At 53.1% G+C, this 22,451-nt stretch overlaps 1 protein-coding gene across 2 annotated transcripts in view; it reads left to right on the top strand.

The window, feature by feature from the left end:
• Positions 1-433: 433 nt before the first annotated feature.
• MAPKAPK3 (MAPK activated protein kinase 3) overlaps positions 434-22,451 on the top strand; it is a 34,387-nt gene continuing 12,369 nt past the window's right edge. The window contains exons 1-2 of one of the 2 annotated variants that reach the window (XM_061128493.1): positions 434-583; positions 6,770-7,045. In XM_061128493.1, coding sequence (XP_060984476.1) covers positions 6,821-7,045 — 225 coding nt within the window. In that variant the 5' untranslated portion in view covers positions 434-583; positions 6,770-6,820. Of the gene's footprint in view, positions 584-6,354; positions 6,511-6,769; positions 7,046-22,451 lie in introns of those variants that run through there. The other variant, XM_061128492.1, reaches the window with a different exon arrangement.

The raw sequence follows: 22,451 nt of genomic DNA, 5'->3' as shown, positions 1-22,451 counted from the left end.
TTGGGCACCTACCAACCTGGGGAGTTCATCTTTCAGTGTCCTATCTTCTAGTCTTTTCATACTGTTCATGGGGTTCTCAAGGCAAGAATACTGAAGTGGTTTGCCATTCCCTTCTCCAGTGGGCCACATTTTGCCAGAACTCTCCACCATGACCCGTCCACCTTGGGTGGCCCTACACGGCATGGCTCATAGTTTCATTGAGTTAGACAAGGCTGTGGTCCATGTGATCAGATTGGTTAGTTTTCTGTGATTGTGGTTTTCATTCTGTCTGCCCTCTGATGGAGAAGGATAACAGGCTTATGGAAGCTTCCTGATGGGAGAGACTGGCTGAGGGGGAAACTGGATCTTGTTCTGATGGGTGGGGCCATGCTCAGTAAATCTTTAATCCAATTTTCTGTTGATGGGTGGGGCTGTGTTCCCTCCCTGTTATTTGACCTGAGGCCAAACTATGGTGGAGGAGATGAAGATAATGGTGATCTCTTTCAAAAGGTCCCATGCATGCACTGCTGCACTCAGGGCCCCCAGCCCTGCAGCAGGCCACCACTGACCCACGCCTCCGCCAGAGGCTCCTGGACACTCACGGGTGAGTCTGGGTCAGTCTCTTGTGGGATCACTGCTCTTTTCCACCCTGGATAGGCCAGAAGCTGCTTGCCTGGGATGGGCATGGGTGTGGAGGCCTCATTACTACTGTGATGGCTGGGGCTCCGGGACGAGCCCAGCATGGGGCCCTTGTGTAAAGTGCTGGTTCTCCAGAAGGAACTGTCTAGTACCCCACGTTACTGTGAAGACAGAGGGGCTTCACAGCTTTGAACCTCAGTCTCCCTGGGTATAGACCCAAGCTCTCTGCCCCAAGACTCTACCCCTACCCTCCACCTGTGACTACTGTTCAGTTCAGTTCAGTTCAGTTCAGTTCAGTTCAGTCGCTCAGTTGTGTCTGACTCTTTTGCGACCCCATGAATCGCAGCACGCCAGGCCTCCCTGTCCATCACAAACTCCCGGAGTTTGCTCAAACTCATGCCCATCGAGTCGGTGATGCCATCCAGCCATCTCATCCTCTGTCGTCCCCTTCTCCTCCTGCCCCCAATCCCTCCCAGCATCAGGGTCTTTTCCAATGAGTCAACTCTTCGCATGAGGTGGCCACAGTATTGGAGTTTCAGCTTCAGCATCAGTCCTTCCAAATGAACACCCAGGACTTATCTCCTTTAGGATAGACTGGTTGGATCTCCTTGCAGTCCAAGGGACTCTCAAGAGTCTTCTCCAACACCACAGTTCAAAAGCATCAATTTTTCGGCCCTCAGCTTTCTTCACAGTCCAACTCTCACATCCATGCATGACCACTGGAAAAACCATAGCCTTTACCAGACAGACCTTTGTTGGCAAAGTAATGTCTCTGCTTTTTAATATGCTATCTAGGTTGGTCGTAACTTTCCTTCTAAGGAGTAAGCGTCTTTTAATTTCATGGCTGCAGTCACCATTTGCAGTGATTTTGAAGCCCAAAAAAATAAACTGTGACTACTGTACTGAACACTTACTATATGCCAGGTGACCTCAGCTATTTCCAGCCCCATTTCATTGTCTAACTACCACATATTGTCCCCTCTTTACAGGTGATGAAAATGAGGCACAGAGAGGTTAAAATATACCCTAGATCTCACAGGCCCAGCCCCCCTACCCCTGCCCACCCCAACACACTTCCTCTCTAGCTCTTGTGACAAGCCAACTCCTAGGCATCCTTCAGGGTCCAACTTTCAGGTCCTCAGTGAAGCTTCCCTGCCTCCAGGCCAGTCAATACCAGAGCACCTCAGGGTCTCCTTGAAAGCGCCCCCTACAGAAATCAGTGATCGTGCAGTTCTGTGTGTAAACTCCAAGGATTTTGCCCTCCAGCTGCCGTTTGTGAAGGGGGCTTTCCTGGTGGCTCAGATCGTAAAGGTATCTTGCAATGCAAGATAGAACCTGGGTTCTATCAGTGAGGTTGGGAAGATCCCCTGCGGAAGGGAATGGCCACCCACTCCAGTATCCTTGCCTAGAGAATTCCAAGGACAGAGGAGCCTGGCAGGCTACAGTTCATGGGGTCGCAAAGAGTCGAACACAACTGAGGGACTAACATACACTTTTTGCCCTTTGCTGTCAAGCACCGTGCACCTCCCCTGCATTCTGGGAAGAGTGGTGTGCCTCTGTTTTGCCCCAGGTACCTGCCTGCCCCCGGTGTTGTGGGTCCCTCTGGCCATCTGATTATGACCCCTCCTGCCCTGACTGCTGGGCCCACACTGCCACCCAGTGGCAATGCCTCTCCTAGTTTCACGTGCCATATCTCCATGGATTCTTCCTTCTAGAAAAAACCCTCCCCTGCACCCTAGAGATCCTGGTTGCAGGATCTCTCTGCCCTTCCCCACCCAGAACAGTCATAGGTGGGTCATGAGAGCACACAGCAGTGCCTTCCTCAAGTTGGGTTCGTTTGCTCTCTAAAGTTTCGTATGTGCAGCCTCTCATCTCCCCAAAGAACAGTCCACATGATGTGTGTGTGTGTGTGTGTGTGTGTGTGTGTGTGTGTGTGTGTGTATCTGTATGTGTTGGGGCAGAGGGGGTTCACCTGCCCCCTGCCACAGGCACTCACTGGGCCCTGTGGTCATGGTGAGTTATTCGAAAACCACTCGGTCTCCATCCTGAGACATACAGTTTTCACGGAGGGCTGTGTGGCACAGTTTGCTACCTTGCACTGACCTGCTGGGCTTCCCTGGTGGCTTAGAGGTAAAAGAAATCTGCCTGCCAATGCAGGAGACGTGGGTTCAATCCCTGAGTTGGGAAGATCCTCTGGAGAAGGAAATGACAACCCACTCCAGTATTCTTGCCTGGGAAATCCCATGGACAGAGGAGCCTGGCGGGCTACAGTTTATGGAGTTGTAGAGAGTCGGACACAACTTAGTGACTGAAACAACAACAGCCCACCTGCTCTGACCCAGCCATCCCAAATACTGAATCCTCCCATCAATGTGCAGGTGGCAGATGCTTGCTGGAGTGTGAGCAGCGAGGGGAAACTATGCATTCTGGCTCCCCCGAGTCAGTTGCAAAACATGTCTGTGATGAACCCATGTGGAGACTGTGTGTGCTGAGTACCCATTGGCTTTGGCATGGACACTGTGAAAGGAGATCCATTGCCGTTGCCTACTTTTTACATTTCTGTATGGTTCAAATTTATTATAACAAGCAAGTTTGCTTATGCAATTAAAATTTAATAAAAAGAGATTAGCTTAAAAATACAAAAGTGTTAGAACAATTGTAATCTAACTCTAGTTTTTAGAAAATAAGAGAGCTCAGAGATCACAGCATGCAGTGTTGCCCTTGGCTACAACAGGCAGCCAGCCTCCACCCTCAGCTCTCTGTTGTTGTTCAGTCGCTAAGTCGTATCCATCTCTTTGCGACCCCATGGACTGCAGCACCCAAGGCCTCTCTGTCCTTCCTGTCTCCCTGAGTTTGCTCAGATTCATGTCCATTGAGTTGGTGATACTATCTAACCAACTCATCTTGTGCCACCCTCTTCTTTTGCCTTCAATCTTTCCCAGCATCAGGGTCTTTTCCAATGAGTCGGCTCTTTGCACTATGTGGCCAAAGTATTGGAATTTCAGCATCAGCCCTTCCAATGAATATTCAGGGTTGATTTCCTTTAGGATTGACTGGTTTTATCTCCTTGTTGTCCAAGGGACTCTCAGAGTTTTCTCTAGCACTACAAGACAAAGGCATCAATTCTTCAGCACCCAGCCTTCTTTATGGTCCAACTCTCACATCCATACATGACTACTGGAAAAAACAGAGGTCTGACTATATGGATCTTTTTCAGCAAAGTGGTGTCTCTGCTTTTTAATATGCTGTCTAGGTTTGTCATAGCTTTCCTTCCAAGGAGCAAGCATCTTTTAATTTCATGGCTGCTATCCCCATCCACAGTGATTTTGGAGCCCAAGAAAATAAAACCTACTACTTTCTATTTTCTCCTCATCTATTTGCCATGAAGTGATGGGACCAGATGCCATGATCTTAGTTTTTTGAATATTGAGCTTTAAGTCAGATTTTTCACTCTCTTCTTCCACCCTCATCAAGAGGCTCTTTAGTTCCTCTTCACTTTCTGCCATTAGAGTGTAATCATCTACATGTCTGAGGTGGTTGATATTTCTCTCAGTAGCCTTGATTCCAACTTGTGATTCATCCAGCTTGACATTTCGCATGATGTACTCTACATAGAAGTTAAATAAGCAAGGTGACAACATACAGTCTTGTTGCACTCCTTTCTCAGTTTCGAACCAGTCTGTTCCATTGTTCCATGTAAGGTTTTAACTGTTGCTTCTTGATCCATGTACAGGATTCTCAGGAGACAGGTAAGGTGGTCTGGTATTCCCATCTCTTTATGAATTTTCCACAGTTTGTTGTGATCTACAGTCAAAGGCTTTCTTGTCAATGAAGCAGAAGTAGGTGTTTTTCTGGAATCCCCTTGTTTTCTCTATGATCCGATGAATTTTGGCAGTTTGATGTCTGGTTCCTCTGCCTTTTCTAAACCCAGGTTGTACATCTGGAAGTTCTCAGTTCACATACTGCTGAAGCCTAGCATGAAGGATTTTGAGCATAACCTTTCTAGCATGTGAAATGAGTGCAATTGTCCAGTAGTTTGAACATTCTTTGGCATTGCCTTTCCTTGGGATTGGAATGAAAACTGACTTTTTTCAGTCCTATAGCCACTGCTGAGTTTTCCAAATTTGCTGACATATTGAGTGCAGCACTTTAAACAGCATCATATTTTAGAATTTGAAATAGCTCAACTGGAATTCCATCACTTCCACTAGCCTCATTTGTAGTAATGATTAAAAAGCTGGCTTTAAACTCAACATTCAAAAAACTAAGATCATGACATCGGGTCCCATCGCTTAATGACAAATAGATAGGGGAAAAATAGAAACAGTGGCAGATTTTATTTTCTTGGGCTCCAAAATCGCTGCAGACGGTGACTGCAGCCATGAAATTAAAAGATGCAGGCCCAAAGATACCTTTGGATACTTGGGTATACGGAGGAGTTACTTACTGGCGGGACAGGTCCTGCTAGTGGCCTGTAGATGGCAGCAGAGGCCCACACAGAGATCCCTGCCCCAATTCAATCCAATCTTCCCTGTTCCAAGTGAGCCGCCTCCTGGGTTGTGGGGTGAGAAGGAAGTGCAGAGCAGTGCAGACTGGTCCAAGGAGACAGGCACACATCCTGCAGCTCCAGTCAAGTTGTTTCCTCTCACGGGTCCTCGGTTTCCTTATTTGTGAAATAAGAGTTAACAGTCTGTGATGGGAAAACGAGTTCAAAATATGGAAGGTAATCTAAGATAGGGGCTTCCCTGGTGGCTCAGACAGTGAAGAATCCACCTGCATTGCCGGAGACCTGGGTTTGATCCCTGGGCTGAGAAGATCCTCTGGAGGAGGGCAGGGCAACACACCCCAGTATTCTTGCCTGGAGAATCCCCATGGATAGAGGAGCCTGGCAGGCTGCAGTCCATGGGGTCTCAAAGAGTTGGATATGACTGAGCGACTAAGCACACAATCTAAGATGGGCTCAGAGTGGAAGGGAAAACCACTTAGCTAATAAAGAATATCTGGCACTAGGGTGGAAGGAGGAGACTTTTTAAACATGACACCAAACGCTCAAGCCATAAGGTGACAAGTTGATGGATATGACCAAATGGGAATTTAGGATTGGAGAAGGAAATGGCAACCCACTCCAGTATTCTTGCCTGGAGAATCCCATGGAGGGAGGAGCCTGGTAGGCTACAGTCCATGGGGTCGCAAAGAGTCGGACACGACTGAGCGACTCCACTAGTCTTAGGATGCTGTGTTCCAAGGGAGTATGAGCAAGAGATGCACAGAAGGAGAGAGATGCCAGTGCTAGAAAGATCCCAAGAGGAACCAGGAACCAGAGAGACCCGAATCTCAACAAAATTCCATTTCATTCGCTCTGTTGACAAAAAGTAAGACTTTAGATAGACTGGCAGTGGGCCACCACTAAGTTGCAAACCTTACAAATTGTACTGGAGGCCCTTTCGAGAGCTTGCAGAGAAAACACCCGATTCCAGGGGCTACCTGGGACTCCCAGAGAAGATTTCCTGTGCTGCCACTTCCTTGGTGGCGCGTACAATTGGCTGCTCGCACAGCCCACTCGGTAGCCGGCTGCTCTAGCGCTGGGTTTCCCCGGCGGCTGGCGGAGCCTCGGAGGTTTCCGCCCCCTCGAGAAGCCACGCCCCCTATTTCTGCCTGGCTCTAGGCGGGTCCGGCCCCGCCCCGTCCTGCCTGGGCCAGCCTGGCCCTTTAAGACTGACCCAGCCCGGCATGTAGCCGGGGACGCGCGGGGGAGGGGAGCGGTCACGTGGGCAGGCGGCGGCGCGACTCTCGGCTCTGGGCGCCCAGGGCGGCGGCCTCTGGCGACCCCTGTCCCTGCCCCTTACGGGCAACCACAGCCCCGTGAGCTGCCGTCAGGTCCGCCCTCGCCAGGTACGCCCTCACAGGGCCCCCTCCACCTCCTAATCCCGGTACCTCGCGGCGCTTTCCCCTCTTGACTGGTGGCCGGGGCAGGACTCGCCTGGTGCCCGGCTTGCTGACCACCGCCCCCTGTCGCGGGTCCGTCCTCTCCACAGCTCGTTCCTCATTCCCAGCCCTGTCCCCGGCCCGGAGCCCAGTCCGGCTTAAGGCGTCCATGGCTGGAGTGTACTGAAGGAGTCTGAGCGGAACTCACTCTTCGTCTCTTTCCCAGGTGGCCCCGGACGCGCCAGGCTGGGGCCGCCTCTGAGCGCCCCGCGGGGCCATGGACGTGGAGACAGCGGAGGAGCAGGGGGGCCCTGCGCCCCCGTCAAGTGCACCCTGCGGACCTTGTTCCGCCGGCGCTCCCGCCCTCGGGGGGCGGCGGGAGCCCAAGAAGTACGCAGTGACCGATGACTACCAGTTGTCCAAGCAGGTGCTGGGCTTGGGTGTGAACGGCAAGGTGCTGGAGTGCTTCCACCGGCGTACTGGCCAGAAGTGTGCCCTGAAGGTCAGTGACCCCGCGCGCCCGCATGGGCGGGGGCCCCTACAGCAGAGACCTGTGGATGCGGGCTATGCCTAGGGCCTCTGTTAAGCTTCTTAGGCTAAGCGTTACCGTTTCCTCCTCTTACTCCTGTGTAAGGTTGGGCTCCTTGTCCTTCCTGCTTCAACAGGTGGGGAAACTGAGGCTTAGCTTAGCTTAGCTAAGCTCAGAATGTCCCAGGGAGCAAGGCGTGTAGTCAGCTGTGGGTAGAGCCTGCTGTACCCGGAAGCAAGGAGGGAGTGACTCCTGACTCGGGGTTTCTGGCTGGGCCTGTGAGTTTGGGCCCATGGGGAACCCGCATTCAGCTTGGCTGCTCCTTCTATGAGAAACTCTTCTGACTGGAATGGGTTTCACTTACTTTCTGCCTGAGGCTGAGTCCCCACAAAAGCTTGGGGTGGGGCTCATTCTCCTGAGGCCCCTGCCTGCCTAGGCTGGAGTGGTGACAGTCTCCCAGGACTGACTGGTGGGCAAGCCTGATACCCATTGCCCCTGTGGGCAGGAAGCTACTCATGGGCTCCAGATGAGTCAGCCAGACCCATGTTGCAAGGGGCAGGCCCTGCCTCTGACCTGACCCACCCTGTTTCCTGGGCAGAGGGCGGGCCAGCCATCTAGCCACGTCACACCATAGACTCTGTGGGCCTGGTTAAGACCACACTGATACAGCTGGAGGCCCGGGAGTCTTGAGGGTGGCTGACCGAGCTATGTAGTTCTGGCTCAGGTCATACAGTTTTGGGCACAGGACCGTGCCCCATACCTCAAACCCCTTGACTCTATCCTCGCTGGGAACTTCACTTAGTTGCAGCCTCTGCCAATGACCCCTTGGATAGGTAGAGCGTGGCAAGGAGAGTGGCTCCTGGAGGTTTGAATATAGCTGAGGATCTTCTCATTTTACAGACGTTGCAATTATGAGCATGAGCCCAGAGTCCTGCAGTTGTAGCTCTAATCTTTGGCCTGCATTTGCCAGCTCCGTAACCTTGGACTAGATCTTGGACTCTCAAAAATCAGGTTCCTCTGCTCAAGGGTTGTTAAGATAAGGAGTTGATGTGAGCTTGGAATGGAGTCATGCATGTAGAGTCAGTGGTACAGGGCCTGGCACAGGCCTGGAGAGGCCACAGGACGTGCTTAGGGCACAGAGTCTGCAAGTGTCTGAGCAGGAACCTGGGCCCAGCTCCCTGTGTCTTTCCCAGTGGCACCAGAAGTGGTAGAGGGGGTCATCTCCCCAGGGTGGTCTTGGAAGGGCTCATGAGGATGGGTCTGGAAGATCTCAGGGCTGGGCTGGTGAGGCTGGGTCTCAGGCACAACTTCTTTGCTTATGAACCCAGCAGTGGAGTGGGGTTGGGAGGCCCTTCTGGAGCCCCTGGCGGGGGATTCTCTGAGTACTTCAGGAAAAGGGTGGCTCTTCCGAGGGGAGATGGAGCTAAGGAAGTGAGCAGTGACAATCTCCATTCTCTCCTTCAGCACCATCTTGGCCCTTTCACTCCTGGTTGGGTCAGGGTGCAGCCTGGGTGGGCAAGGGGCCATCTGAGGCCTCTTCTTAATACCAAGGTTTTGGCCCCGTGAGCCAGGCTGAGCTCTGACCACCCCGTGTGCTACTCCAGAGGCTGTGAGTGAGACAGGGATGGAGTGGGAGGCTGGAGTTCGTGGACCCAGGCAGCACTGGCTTAAGCAGAACTAGCTCTAAGCCTTTTCCTGCAGGTGCTGTGTCTGATAAGTGATTTGGGGGAACTTCTGACTGCAACAACTTTCAGAGCACCTGCTCTTGAATCTAGCGCCTCAGTGGTCCCTGTTGTGGACTGGAAAGGGGGCAGACCCAGAACAGATTCCCCTGTTGTTCCCCTTTAGGCTTTTTGGGTGAGCATAGCTAAGATGTTGGCTTGGGGCCTTCAGAATTTTGTTCTAGGTTGGCCTGCATGGATTCGATGAGGCCCCCACCCCAGCACCTTCTGGTTCTTGCCAACCCCCACCCCACTGCAGTGACCAAGTCCCCACCCAACTAGGCAGATCCTTTCTTGCTTCCAAGATGGGACAACCACAACCTCTAGCACGTCATACCTGTACTACAAGTGATGGCTCTAGAGAGGTGGTGGCACTTTTCTGTTTATAGCCTCTGCCCCTGAACAGGAGGGCCAGGACCAGGAGACCTCAGCACATGGCCTGTCTTGGGCCCCGGGAGCTCAGTCAGTCCCTGAGTGGGTCTCAGCCCTCTCTCTGCTTCTTGCCCCTGGTCAGCCTAAGCAGAGGCCCTGGGCTCTGGCCTTTCTGCTTTCCTGGACCTACATCCCTTCCCAGGCAGACCTCTCCTTGTCTTGTAACCTGACTTTGTCCAGGCCATCTCTGCCATTTATGGGCCAGGCCTAGTGTCCTGCCCTCTCTTCGTGCCTGTCTTCCTGGCCCTGTTGCTCAAAGTGATAGATAGAGCTTGGCATGAAGCCTGGAACGTGGCAGGAACTCATAAAACAGGAAGAGCTGTGGTCAGTGTCCCTGTAGCTGTTCCTATTCTTTGGGGGCCCCAGAGAAACAGGCTCCTCCTTCCTGGGGAGCTGGGCTTCTTCTCCTTTCTCTGAGCCCCTGACCCACTTGGCCTGATCCATCTTGGCCTCCCTCACACTCAGCAACTCTCTCCTGAGGCAGCTTCTACCCTCAATGCTGTCATTCCAGTCTCCACACCACCCTTAGCACCTCTGTAGTCCCTTCGGCAGGAACTGGAGGTCTGCCTGCCAAGTTTCTGGGGCAGGGGACTGCCTCCTACTGACCTCTTGTTTGTGATCCCTTCACGGTTCATTGACACCCCATATCTTCTCTCCTAAGTGGACACAACCACCCCGCCACGTGGAGACCCAGTCCCTCAAGCCTTATCCATGTAAGAAAGTCAGGACCTGGAGTTAGTGGTCAGAAGTCACATGACTTGATTGGGATGGGAAATTATAGCAGAGACCAGAATCGTCTCCCCTCCTGACTTTCTGCCAAGTACACATGTGGTCCCTGGCCGCCTGGCAGGTAGAAGTGATAGTGGCAGTTAGATAAATGGAAACAAAGGCTTGTGGGAGGGAGGTTCTAGAGGGAGGGAACATATGTATACTTACCGCTGATTCATGTTGACGTGTGGCAGAAACCAACACAGTATTGTAAAGCAGTTATCCTTCAATTAAAAGTAAATCACAGAAAACAAAAAACAAAGACTTGAGTAGCTTGAAGGGGTCTGTAGTGGGAGTCTTCTTTCCCAGCCCTGCTCTCCGGGCTCTGGGTCCACTGAAAAATGCTAGGCTCCCAGTGCCCTCCTCATCCTGTCTTCGTCAGAGTGGAGTTTTGGAGTGTTGAATCCACATGCCAGGAGGTCCCTGCATTGCTCCCTGGGTGGGGCTGGCCTGTTGGAGCTGGTGCTGTGGAGCTGGATTTGAGGCTGGGTGGGGCTGCCTGGCAGGCCAGGTACTTTCTCATTTAGTAGCTGCCACCGCTTCACCTACCACCTCCAGACCGGTCAGATCACCCTCTGCAGGGCCTCTTGTTTACTGAGTTGACACATCAGGAAGCACGTGGAGGGCTGGCCGCCTCCTACAGTGGAGTCCCCACTAGTGGTTTTACCGCATCTCTCCAGGCTGCCCCTCTCCTGAAAGGAAAGAATCTGAGTAACTCAAGTACTACCAGACTCAAGTAGCCTTCTGAACTGCCAGAAGTGGGCAGTTTGTTTTTTAAAATGAGGATCTTAGGGAGGGTGTCAAACCCTATGAAATGCAAATAGCACGGTTTGGGGACAGTTTTAAAATTATTTCTTTATTTTTCGCTATGCTGGGTCTTCATGGCTACACGAGCTTTTTCTCTAGTTGCGACGGGTGGAAGCTACTCTCTAGTGGTGCTCAGGCTTCTCATTGCGGTGGTTTCTCTTGTTGCAGAGCACAGACTCTAGGGTTCACAGGCTTCAGTAGTTATGGCTTCAATGGTTGTGGTGCACAGGCTTAGCTGCCCTGTGGCATGTGGGATCTTCCCGAATCAGGGATCGAAACCATGTACCCTGCATTGGCAGGCAGATTCTCTTCCACTCAGCCACCAGGAAAGTCCCAGAGGGGGATTGTTTTGAGATGTTTCCGGCCCTGCCCAGCTGACCTCGCTCACAGCTTCAGCAGCTGTGCTTCTAGCCCGCTGTCAGGATCCCCTCTGCTGGGACTTTCAGAATCATTTTCCCACCCCAGCCAGGAACTGATGCCATCTCTCCAGGCTTCAGGCCTTGTTGTTGTGGGGTCTGATGCTCCCAGGAATGGCTGACAGTTGTCCGGAGCTAGGACAACTGTTCTGTCTGCTAGGCCCTGTCCCTGTGCATATACACATTATCTTACCTAACTCTTTTCATTCCCATTTTATGGATGAAGACACTGATGCTCAGAGAGGTGATCAGTTTGCCCAAGATGGCTGGCTGATGTGTGGCAGGACTGGGACATGTGTCTAGGCAGTTTGATCCCAGAGTCTTAGTGCCTAATTCACCTCATGCCTCATGCAAGTCTGTGGGGACATAGGAAGGTCTCTGAGACTAGGCTTCTGGAAGAATGCTAACGATGTCATCCATGACTGCACTGGGCCCCAGGTGATCCTGCTGCTGTTTGTCTGTATCTGTCCAGCTCTCCTCACTGTGCAGGATGCTATGCCTGGGAGTAGATAGGTGGTGGTCCCTGCACAAGGACTGTGCTAGCTGTGGGACTGCCTCAGAAAGGGTGTATGGTTCATCTCAAGCCTTGTGAGTCTCAGACAAGCCCAGCCCAGCAAAAGTCCAGGGTGCCACAGGCAGGAAGTTAGGTCGGTGAGTGGGCGAGAGGAAACTGTCAGGACTGGGCCAGCCAGGGGAGGTTTCCTGGAAGAGTCTGCCAGCTTTCATGCAGGCCTCTGGTCTGAGAAGCATGTGGATGACAGAGGAGGACACAGGGTGTGTGTGTGTGTGACAACATGCCTGGTTTGCACAACTCAGCACTTGGTGTGGGGTACTGCTTCCCCACTCCCTGTCTTGTGTCCTCGTAGGATATGCTCATCTCAGCAAGTGGTGTCCAGGCCCTAACAAACTCTGGGGAGCTGTGGAGGGACCAAAGGGCCTTGTGGAAGAAGAGGCAGTTATGTAGCGTTTGAAGGATTGGGGAAAGGTCAGCGGTGGCTCTCACTCGCCATTTTTCACAACTCAGATTCATACGTCATCCCACTAGAAAGTGAAATTAAAAGTATTAGTTGCTCAGTCGTGTCCAACTCTTTGCAACCCCATGGACTGCAGCCCACCAGGCTCCTCTGTCCATGGGATTTCCCAGGTAAGAGTACTGGAGTACATTGCCACTTCCTTCTCCAGGGAATCTTCTCAACCTAGGGATTGAACCTGGGTCTCCCGCATTGAGGCATCTGTCTGTCTTTGGTGTCCTTCCTCACTAGGTGGACAGAAACCCGCCTTCCTTCTCCCAGAACTTTCTTTCATAGTGTCACCGGGACCCTTGTGGAATGCTATTGCCAGGGATGCTGTAGGGTCTTCTGGGTCACCTGGGCTATTGTTCAGCCCAGAGCCTGGTCTCCCTGACAACAGCGGTCTGTTATGTGTCTGCCTGGTCCCCAGGTTTGTACTTGGGGAGGTTGCTCTCCTGCTCAGATCCCTCATCTTCCTCTCCCAGAGCCTCCTTGGGACATCCTCGCAGGAGGTCCCCGCGAGGGTGCAGTGGGTGGAGTGTCTGGCTCTGCAGGCCCCCAGCCTCATCTGGTCCCAGCCTGGCAACTGGCTGCCATGTGTCCAAAGGTGATGGCCACCAAGCAAGGACTGGTGACAGAGGTTGTCCCTGGGTGAGGCGCCTTGCAAGCACACCTATGCTGTAAAAGTGGGTGCCAGGCCCTACCTGGATGGGTGGGTCTGCTGCCTTAGGGATAGGGAGACCACAGCCCCAGTCAGCTCCTGCAGGCTCCCACCTTTTCTCAGGAGAACTTTGCTGCCCTCCCTCCCGCCTCTTTGGGACCTTGTGTGGCTCCACATGAGAGGCTGCCTGGGCTTGAGAGAGGACAGGGCTCTGGGCTTCCTTCCACCTTCTTCCTGAGTAACCTTGGAAAAAGGCAGTTTGGGAATTTTTTGCAAAACAGTTGTCTTTGTGCCAAGGGGTTTGAATATGTGGTGGGAAGCAGAAGTTGGTCTTGGTGGCTAACATCCCCAGGGTCCTGCTGTGAGACAGCAAGAGCTCTCATTTGAGGCGGCCTGGGTGCATTTCTTTGTTGTTGTTCAGTCGCTCAGTCGTGTCCGACTCTTTGCGACCCCATGGACTGCAGCACGCCAGGCTTCCCTGTTCTTCACCATCTCCTGGAGCTTGCTCAGATTCATGTCCATTGAGTTGGTGATGCCATCCAGCCATCTCCTCCTCTGTCACCCCCTTCTCCTCCTGCCTTCAGTCTTTCTCAGCATCAGGGTCTTTTCCAATGGGTTGGCTCTTCCGCATTTGGTGGCCAAAGTATTGGAGCTTCAGCTTCAGCATCAGTCCTTCCAATGAATATTCAAGGTTGATTTCCTTTAGGATTAACTGCTTTGATCTCCTTGCAGTCCAAGGGACTCTCAAGAGTCTTCTCCAACATCATTGTTCAAAAGCATAGATTCTTTGGTGCTCAGCCTTCTTTATGGTGCATATCTTAGCGGCAGATTCTTGGCCTTCGTGAGGACTCACTTGGGCTCACACTGCACCTGGGGCAGCCAGCCGCTTCCAGGGTTGGAGAGAATGGTGTGAAAGAATCCCCTCCCCACCCTCCGCCCTTTTGGAACTAACTGGATTAGGCCCAGTGTAATTGTGATTAAAATCCTGCTGTGTGGGAACTGTGGGGGTGTGTTTAGGGCAGGGGTACCAGGTGGCCCTTTGGGGGAACAGGGAGCCTCAGGAGGCCTTTTCAGTACTGGACAGGTCAGAGACGCTGAGAAAATTGATTTGGGTTTTGTTTTTTGCCAGTTTGGGATTAGGATCGCTTTTCTCTTTTGACTCTGGCTTTGTGCTTGCTGCTTTCCCTTTGTGATGCTCTCCCTTTCTGTCTTCTCCGCCTCCCTGTCCTTCTCCTTTCTTCTTTCCCGGCTGTTTCTCCCGCAGTCACCCGGTTGCTCCCCTCTCAGACCCTGCCCCTCTGTCCTGTGGGTTTCGGGCTTGGTGTTGGCTGAGAGCAGGCAGAGGACAGATGGGGGCTGGTCCAGTGCTCGGGACTCATCTTAGTCACCCTGAAAGTCTGCCATACCCCCAGGGAGCGGCCGGGGGTGGGGGGTAGGACAAGAAGGAGGAGCCCCGCCCACACCCTTGCTGCTCAGTGTTTCCTGGTGCTCCTGGCCTTGACCGGGTGCTGGCCGCCTTGGCAGCTGGAGCAGTGGAGTCAAACCTGTAACCTGAGGCGTCCCCTGTGGGGTGTGGGAAGTCAGCCTTGGCTGTGGCCTCTGCCGGTGGGTCTCCTTTCATGGCTCAATGGTTGAGCCTTTTGGTTGGGACAGTGGTGCAAGACTGGGACCCTCCAGGATTCCTGGGCTGAGGTTGGGGAGAAAGGGGCTGAAGGAGCCTGCAGAGGGGCTCGGAGATTCGAGGCACCGCCTGTGAGACTGTGCGCCGCCCCGCACTCCTGGGCTGAGCACCCCAGAGCCGCTGGCCCTCTAGCCTGCACCCTGCACCTGCCCCCACCCCCACTTCAGTGTGGCTCACAGTCTATTTCAGGAGTGTGAAGGGCCAGAGCCTTGACCTGCCAGGGTCACTTTCACTGCCCTGTTCTTAAGGGCTCAGCCTCCGAGGGATTCGCCAGGCAAGAATACTGGAGTGGTAGCCATTCCCTTTTCCAGGGGATCTTCCTGACCCAGAGATTGAATCTGGGTCTCCCGCAGATTCTTCACCATCTGAGCCACGAGGGAAGCCCTCAAGGAACTCACAGTTTATTCCATAGCTGTTTTGTGAACCCACACAAGCCCCCTTCTCGGGGTGTGCCCGAGGGCCTGACCAGTGCTCTCCATGCCCTCTGGCAGGCAGTGGTGCAGGGGGTGGGGTGAGGGTAAGAGCACCCTCTTGTCTCTTTGCATGCTTCCAACATGCTGAACACAAACACAGTAGAATCTAAGAATGGTTGTTATCACCACCGTGTCACTGACACGGAGATTGAGATTCAGAAAGGCGAAGGAGCCCTGGAGCCCTGGCCTGTCTGGCGGCCAGATGGTGGCTCTCAGCCTTCCTTCCCCGTGTGCCCTGTCAGTGGCGGTCAGGAGTGGGGCCCCTCTCGCAGGTCAGTCTGCCGGTCAGTAAGGTAAGGGGCTGGGCACTCTGCTTCTCAAGGGCCCCCTTCTGGCTATGAAGAGGATGCCCCAAGATGCCTCTCCTGGGCCAGCTGGCAGTGGTGTTGCGGGGGGAACAGTCAGCTGTGGTGACACCACCGGTCGGGTGTGTGTCCTACTAGGGACAGGAGCTGGGTGATTATGACTCAGGTTTGAAGACCCCCCTCCACTGCTCTGTCTGACTCGGTTCACGCCTTGAGTCAGCCGAGCCTGTACTGGGGTGTGTCCTTACCGGTGGAGGGCCTGGGAGGGTGAGGGTGACTCACGCAGCCCATTCCCGTGGCAGGAGTGTCCCTCAGTGCTGCCAGGCTGTCACCCTGGCTCTCCGCACAGGGCGGGGCCTTCCTCCTCCCCCTTCTACTTCTTCCTCACGGCTGTGGCTCCAGAGACTTCTCCCAGGAACCAGGGGTCGGGTGTCGAAGGCCTGGAGCCTTCTAACCCAACAGGAGCAGGAGAGAGAAAGGGGCCAGGCGCCAAGCGAGGCTGGAAGCCTGGGCAGCCGGTTTCTCCGCCTCCCCAGGGAGGAGCCTGGCTGCTGGTGCTCACCCAGGCCTGTGTGGGGAGCTGCAGGAACGCGGATGAAGCCAAGGGAACCGGGAGAGATGCAGAGCAGATATGAGGTTGGCTTCGGGAAGAGTCAGTCTGGGGGTGGAATAGGAAGGTTCCTGGGGGTCTGAGCACCACGCCTCTGGGGGTGGTCCCGTCTTGCCTCCCACCTCCCCCACTTTGTGTTCCTTTGTCATCTTCGTCCTCTGGGGAAGAGACCAGCTGTCATTCTTCTGAGAGCTCGGGTATGCTGGGTCCCTTCTCCAGAGCTGACCAGGGGCATGGCCAGCCGGGGGCCTCTGTAGGGGTCGCTTGGGCATGGCCTCAGTCACCCTCTCCACACCCGCCAGTCCTCTGTAGCCTCACGCGGGCTCTATGGGCACTGCTGGCCAGCTGGGGGCACAGACTTTGTGGCCAAGGTGGGGTCTCTTCATGAGGAGGGACCATTGAAGAGACCCTTTTTTTTTTTTTTTAATTTATTTTTTATTGAAAAAGAATTGCTTTACAGAAATTTGCTGTTTTCTGTCAAACCTCAACATGAATCAGCCATAGGTAGAAGAGACATTTTTGAGGTTAAACTAAAACACATTTGCTAAAAATTTTCCTGTCTTAGGATGAAGATGTCTTATTTTTATGCTATCACAGAAGAACCAGAACCAGGCTAACGTTTCACCAGTTATGTAGCTGATTTTGACAGAAAAATCCTCTTTTCCTCTAAGAAGTTAGATGATAAGAGAAGCCAGACCCTCTGAGTATGCGCTCAGGGGCTTGTAAGGCACCTGTGTTGCCTCTCCTCACCCGCTCTGGGAAGGCTGTGGGCCAGATGCTGGGGTCTGCCACCTCCTGGGGCAGAGGGAGCTCTGATCCTGCCGCTTACACACTGTGTAACCTCCAGAAGCAGAAGGAGGTTCTAGCTCTTTCCGGGCCTCTTTCCCTACCTATAAAACAGGTGCCCATAGTCTCAGACCTGCCTGCTCCCTTCCCCTCAGTGCCATAGGTGAGGAGACTGCAGGCCCATTTCACAGATGAGGAGCTGGGGTTCAGGTCATTAAGGTCAAGGTCACTACACACTCTGCAGAAGGGGACATTGCTTGAATGGAGGCATGAAGGAGTCCAGGATGTAAAGGTATCTGCCACCTGGGAGACTGGGAATGTGCCCCTACCTCCAGTCTGCCAAACCTGAGATCCAGGTCAGTTCCCTGGTTTAGGTTCTTAGCACTCAGCCGTGGTTTCTGTGCCCCAGGGTCCCTTCCCCGAGATCAGCCCTGATCTTTCCACACCCTGAAGGGTCTGCCCCTCCTCACCGAGCCTTTCACAGCAAGACGGTATCCGTAGACTTTTTTTTTTTTCTGATGTGGACCATTTATAAAGTCTTTTTTGAATTTGTTGTAATATTGCTTCTGTTTCATGTTTTGGTTTTTGGGCTGTGAGGCATGTGGGATCTTAGCTCTCCAACCAGGTATGGAACCTGTACCATACTTCTGGATTGGAAAGGCGAAGTCTGAACCACTGGACCAGCAGGGAAGTCCCAGTATCTATGGACTTTTGACTCAGTCTATTTCTGCACAGCCTGGTCCTGCCCCTCTCAGGATCTGAGACTGTTTCCTGTGACCTGCTGGACTGGACAGGATCGGCCTCCTTGGGTTCTAGAGGCTGTATCTGAATTGCCCCCAATTCTGGAGAACAGGGAGGTGAAGAGCGTGAGACCACATCAGAGCAAGGCCCAGGGGGACTCTTGAAGCCAAGCAAACCTCAGTGTGCACTTGGCACTGAGCTTGTCTGAGCTGTCTGTGTGTTCTCAGCGAGTACTGTCACTGTCCCCATTTTCCAGATCGGTCCGGTGGGGATCGGATGGAACTGGCCTCTGCATCTGGCACGAAGGTCTGTCTGACCCAGAGCCCTGTGGCCATAGCTCGTCCTTCAGAGTGCATGGTCCCTGGCCTGGGGCCCTGCGGCCCCGGGACCCAGACCTGCTCCAGCTGGCTCGTGTTCCCACTGGCCCTCTCCCTCCCTGCCTGGGAGCCTGGCCTAGCTTCCTCTTTCCAGAAGCATTGTCCCCCTCCCTCAACCCCCACCCAGACCTGGCACTTCTGCCTTTGTTTCTAGGTTTTCTGGGGCTGGTAGGAGGCAGACAAACTGAGGCCACCAAAATTTAGCAAATTGAAGACTATTGTGTTCTTGAGGTTTTTTAAAAAAATTATTTATTTGTTTTTGGCCGTGCTAGGTCTTCATTGCTGCACAGGCTTTCTGTAGTTGTGATGTGCAGGCTTCCCATTATTGTTTCGGAGCAGCTGCTCTAGAGCGCACGGCTTCAGTAGGTGTGGTACACAGGCTTAGTTGCTCCACAGTATGTGGGATCTTCCCAGGTCAGGATTTGAACCCATGTCTCCTACATTGGCAGGTGGATTCTTTACCACTGTGCCACCAAGGAAGTCCCCTGAGATTTGACAGTTTCAAAATGTGTGTTGGCTCTCCTGCTGGCAGAGCTTCCCAGGCAGACACGGGGCTCAGAGCCCCAGCCACTCCCACCTCCCAGGACTCTGGCGGCAGGTGATTAGGGGGGCTCTAAGCCAGTGAAGCCACTTTCCTCTCATTCCCAGCCATCAGATACCCCAGCCTTGGCCTGGTTGGGAGCAGCTCTTTGGGGGCCCTCCTTGTTCCTGGGTTCTGCTCTGCCAGGTTCTAAGTCTGGAAAGAAAGAAAAAGGGAGAAGGATCTAGGCCCAGTTCCTTAGTGCCTACGTCCTCATCAAGCATCCTAACCAGCAGTAACTCATCCATAGATCCCCAGGTCCCGGAGGACAGTCTGTGGCAGCATTCCCAACTTCAGCTCCAGGCCTGGCCCCCAGGGGAGGGCCAGTAAATGTTCGTAGGGGTCAGGAAGAGATCTGTAAAATGGGCAGTCCTCCCTGGGGAAGACGGTTGACTCCTGGTTCCCAAAGGACTCCTGGACTCAGAGGTGGCCCTGTGTGACACTTGTGACCCAGAGAAGCTATAAAACCTTCCTGAGCCTCTGTCTCTCAGTTGAGAAGGATGGTCAGTGGTGTCCTTGTTGAAGGACAGAAGCTCAGGTGTGTGTAACATGCCCGGTACCCAGGAGGCGCTCTGTGAACTGCTGCCGCTGCTGGTAACGATCACTAAATGGCAGAGCCTGGTCTAGCCCCAGGGTTGTGGGGCTGAGCTCCATGCATGAAAAGAGCGCAGCAGCTGCCCGCGTTGTCCTCACTGCCTAGAAGCCAACGGGTCTGGGTCCAAGTTTTGTTTTTTTCCAAAAAAATTTCAAGATAATTCTGATATGCATCTGGGTTTTAAAAAGTGATTATAGGCTTTTCTATTAAATCGTAGGTTTGGTGATATAGAGTCCTATTATTCTTTTGTTGTGTGTCCCAGTTTTGACTCTCACGACCCAGTGCTGTGACTCTGGGCAGGTCACTTCATCTTTCAGAGTCACCAGTTCCCCACAGGAAAAGGCTGATGCTGGTTCTCTTCAGCAGATGGTGAGTCCTGAATGAGGTGGTGTCTGTAACCAAGCACCGTGGCCAACACAGCACTGGCTGAGCACCAGGGAGGGACAGTTGTTGGGAAGGGGGTATAACTCTGTCAGTCATCCGGCGTTCAGACGGGGCCCAGGCATCTGGGGTCAGGAGCGTCATGTGAGCCGACCTCCCTGGAACTCAGCCGCTGAGGAGGACAGGATACAGCCAGAACTTAATGAAGCGAGGTCTCATCTGGTGTGGGGCCAACTCATCCGTAGCTGCAAAATCAGTTCCATTAGCTCCCTTAATGAGCTACGAAAGCCGGGGAAATGAGTGCGTGAGAGAGTAATGGCACATGTCTGAGGCTCTAATTTGAGACCGTGGTTAAAAAGTCAGATTTGACGTGACCAACAACTCTCCAATAGCACTGGTGCCCTTGTGGGGAAGGAGAAGATGAAGCCAGTGAGGAGGGGATGAGTCTGGCTCTATAAAGAAAATTGTTATTGTTATTTAGTGGCTCAGTCGTGTCTGACTCTTTTGTGACCCCATAGACTGTAGCCTGCCAGGCTCCTTTGTCCATGGGATTTCCCAGGCAAGAGTACTGGAGTGGGTTGCTATTCCCTCCTCCAGGGGTGCTTGACAACTCAGGGATGGAACCTGCATCTCCTACGTAGGCAGGCAGATTGTTTATCATCTGAGCCCCCTGGGAAGCCCTTATAAGAGAAGATACTGAGACTTTAAGAAGGAAGTTCCTGCTTAGAACCCTGAACTTGAGGTCAGTCTATACCACCCCATCCGAGGCTATGCCCTCTGTTCTAAGTAGGCAAAGCAGCCAGCAGGGGTCCCATGAACTGGCCAGGGGCCACAATGCCATGCCTGCTGCTGACGACACAGGGCAGGTGGTCTCAACATCTAGCTCTAAAATGAATTCTGCTCTTCCAGTGGTGTCTCATAAAGTTAGAGATATGTCCCCATGGGAAAATAATCCCAAATAATTACAGAGCTCGGAGCTGGAAGGGACTTCAGATATGGTTGAGTTGAAAACTCTTACCAGGGAGGGAGTTTAGTAAGTCCAAAAAGCTTTTTCTCACCTGTAACCTTCCTCTGTAGAGAACTGGGGTTCTCCACAGTGGAAAAAAAATGTCGCAAAGCTAGATTTTCCCGTAACATTCTGTGCAGACCCACTGCCTGAGTGTTTGACACCCAGCATGTGTGTTGTGGTGTAATCAACAACCCAGAGATTCCACTCCTGAGAATTCCAGCCCACCCCTGCCTGAGGCTGGGCTGAGACCCCGGCATGGGAGAGAAGGTGTTGGGGGGCCTCAACAATCCTTCCTGCCTCTCCCCTCTCTCTCCTCTGGCTCCAAACAAAGCTGGAATTCCAAGAAAGGGGAAGTCATGGGAATTTGCTGACCCACAAATCAGCGCGAGGAAGTGGACCCCCAGCCTCTGGGAGGTTCCCTTTGCTGTAGGGTTGATGTCTCTCGGGCTGTGGGCCGTCCTGAAATCCAGAGTTCACATTTCTTAATTTGCTGCTGTCTCACTGATGGGAGAGATGATAAACCGGCTGTCTTCCCCCGGAAGGAGTGGGTGTTCCGGCAGAGGCCCCAGCAGCTTGGCCAAGGCTGCAGGTTAATTGGCTGGGAGTGTGGAGGTTGGGGTGGGGTGGGAGAGGCTGCTTGTCCAGCCCGGGGCCTTGGGGCGTCCTGTGTGTGTGGGAGAGAGAGAGGGCGATACTGTGAACATTTTTACTAGAGAAGAGCCTGTCCAGGGGTGAACTGGCTGTGTGAAGGGGCATGTGGGTCTGGGAAGGTAGCCTTTTCTGGGCTGGGAGATGGCTGAAGAAGAGTGATGGGGGCTGGTCCCTAGGCTGTGTCTTACAGAGTCACTGCAGACACCCCATAGCTCTCTGATGCTCTACGAAGGCAGACAGAGTGCTTTCACAGCTCTGGGCAACGTGAAGTGGAGGGTCCTACCAGTGGAGATAGGATCTCAGTGGGAGAGGAGGTCTGAGCAGAAGGGTCTAGGCTTGGTCACCTGCCCAGGCAAGACTGTCACAGGTTGAGTTGTGGCAGCAAGACCCCAATATTTCTTGGGCACCTGTCTGTGCCCAGTTCTCTGCTTGACACTTTAGAGAAATAGAAAATATTGGACAAATAAATGGACAGATTGTTGTTGTTGTTTAGTCACTAAGTTGTATCCAACTCTTCTGGGACCTCATGGACTATAGCTCACCAGGCTCCTCTGTCCATGGGATTTTCCCGGCAAGAATACTGGAGTGGGTTGCCATTTCCTTCTCCAGGGGATCTTCCCGACCCAGGAATTGAACCCACATCTGCTGCGTTGGTAAGCAGATTCTTTAGCACTGAGCCACTTGGGAAGCCCAAATGGACAGATCGATGGGCCTTATTTTCAAAGTTGATATCATGGAGTCCAGAGACACACACATACCATGGCCCACACACACTGACACATATTCCTCATACCCATACCACCTACACCCATACACACCTATGCACGTACCCCTGGCATGCATGCACTCGTGTACAGGTACCCATGTTTCCACGCACGTGAACACACTTACACACACACTCCCCTGCTCATGTGCACGCCATGCCCCTATGCACACATTTATTTTGTAGCAAGATTCCCGAGTCTTGCAAGCAGTAGTTTTGGCCACTGCCTCTCTGACTTGGGGCCACCCTGGCCTTTCATCCCTGCTCTGGGAGGGGTTGTCTGGTTGCTCTGTGTGGAGTCCTGCTCTCCTCTGGCCCAGCCTCACCTTACTCCAGGCCCCAGGGCAGTGACTTCATCCTCCAGAGCCTCTTTGCCTCAGTCTGCAAACTGGGGCTGTTGGTTCCCGCCCTGCTTGCCTCACAGGGTGGCACCGAGCATTCCCATGAGATAAAGGAAAAGAGTGTTTTGTAAAATGTAAATTGTTTTCCAAACAGTCAATTGCTGCAGTTGTTTTCCCAGCTCCTGAACTCAAGAATCCCTCCACCCGCTGTAAACCCTGTGCTTGGCTGGGAAGAGACGCTGTGTGGAGGTAGTGGAGCAGCCTGGCCAAT

This window comes from Dama dama, chromosome 24 (genome assembly GCF_033118175.1).
Source record: "Dama dama isolate Ldn47 chromosome 24, ASM3311817v1, whole genome shotgun sequence".
In the NCBI taxonomy this organism is placed as follows: domain Eukaryota; kingdom Metazoa; phylum Chordata; class Mammalia; order Artiodactyla; family Cervidae; genus Dama; species Dama dama.
Note: the sequence above shows the minus strand (reverse complement) of the source record. Positions and strands in the feature narration are given on the sequence as shown.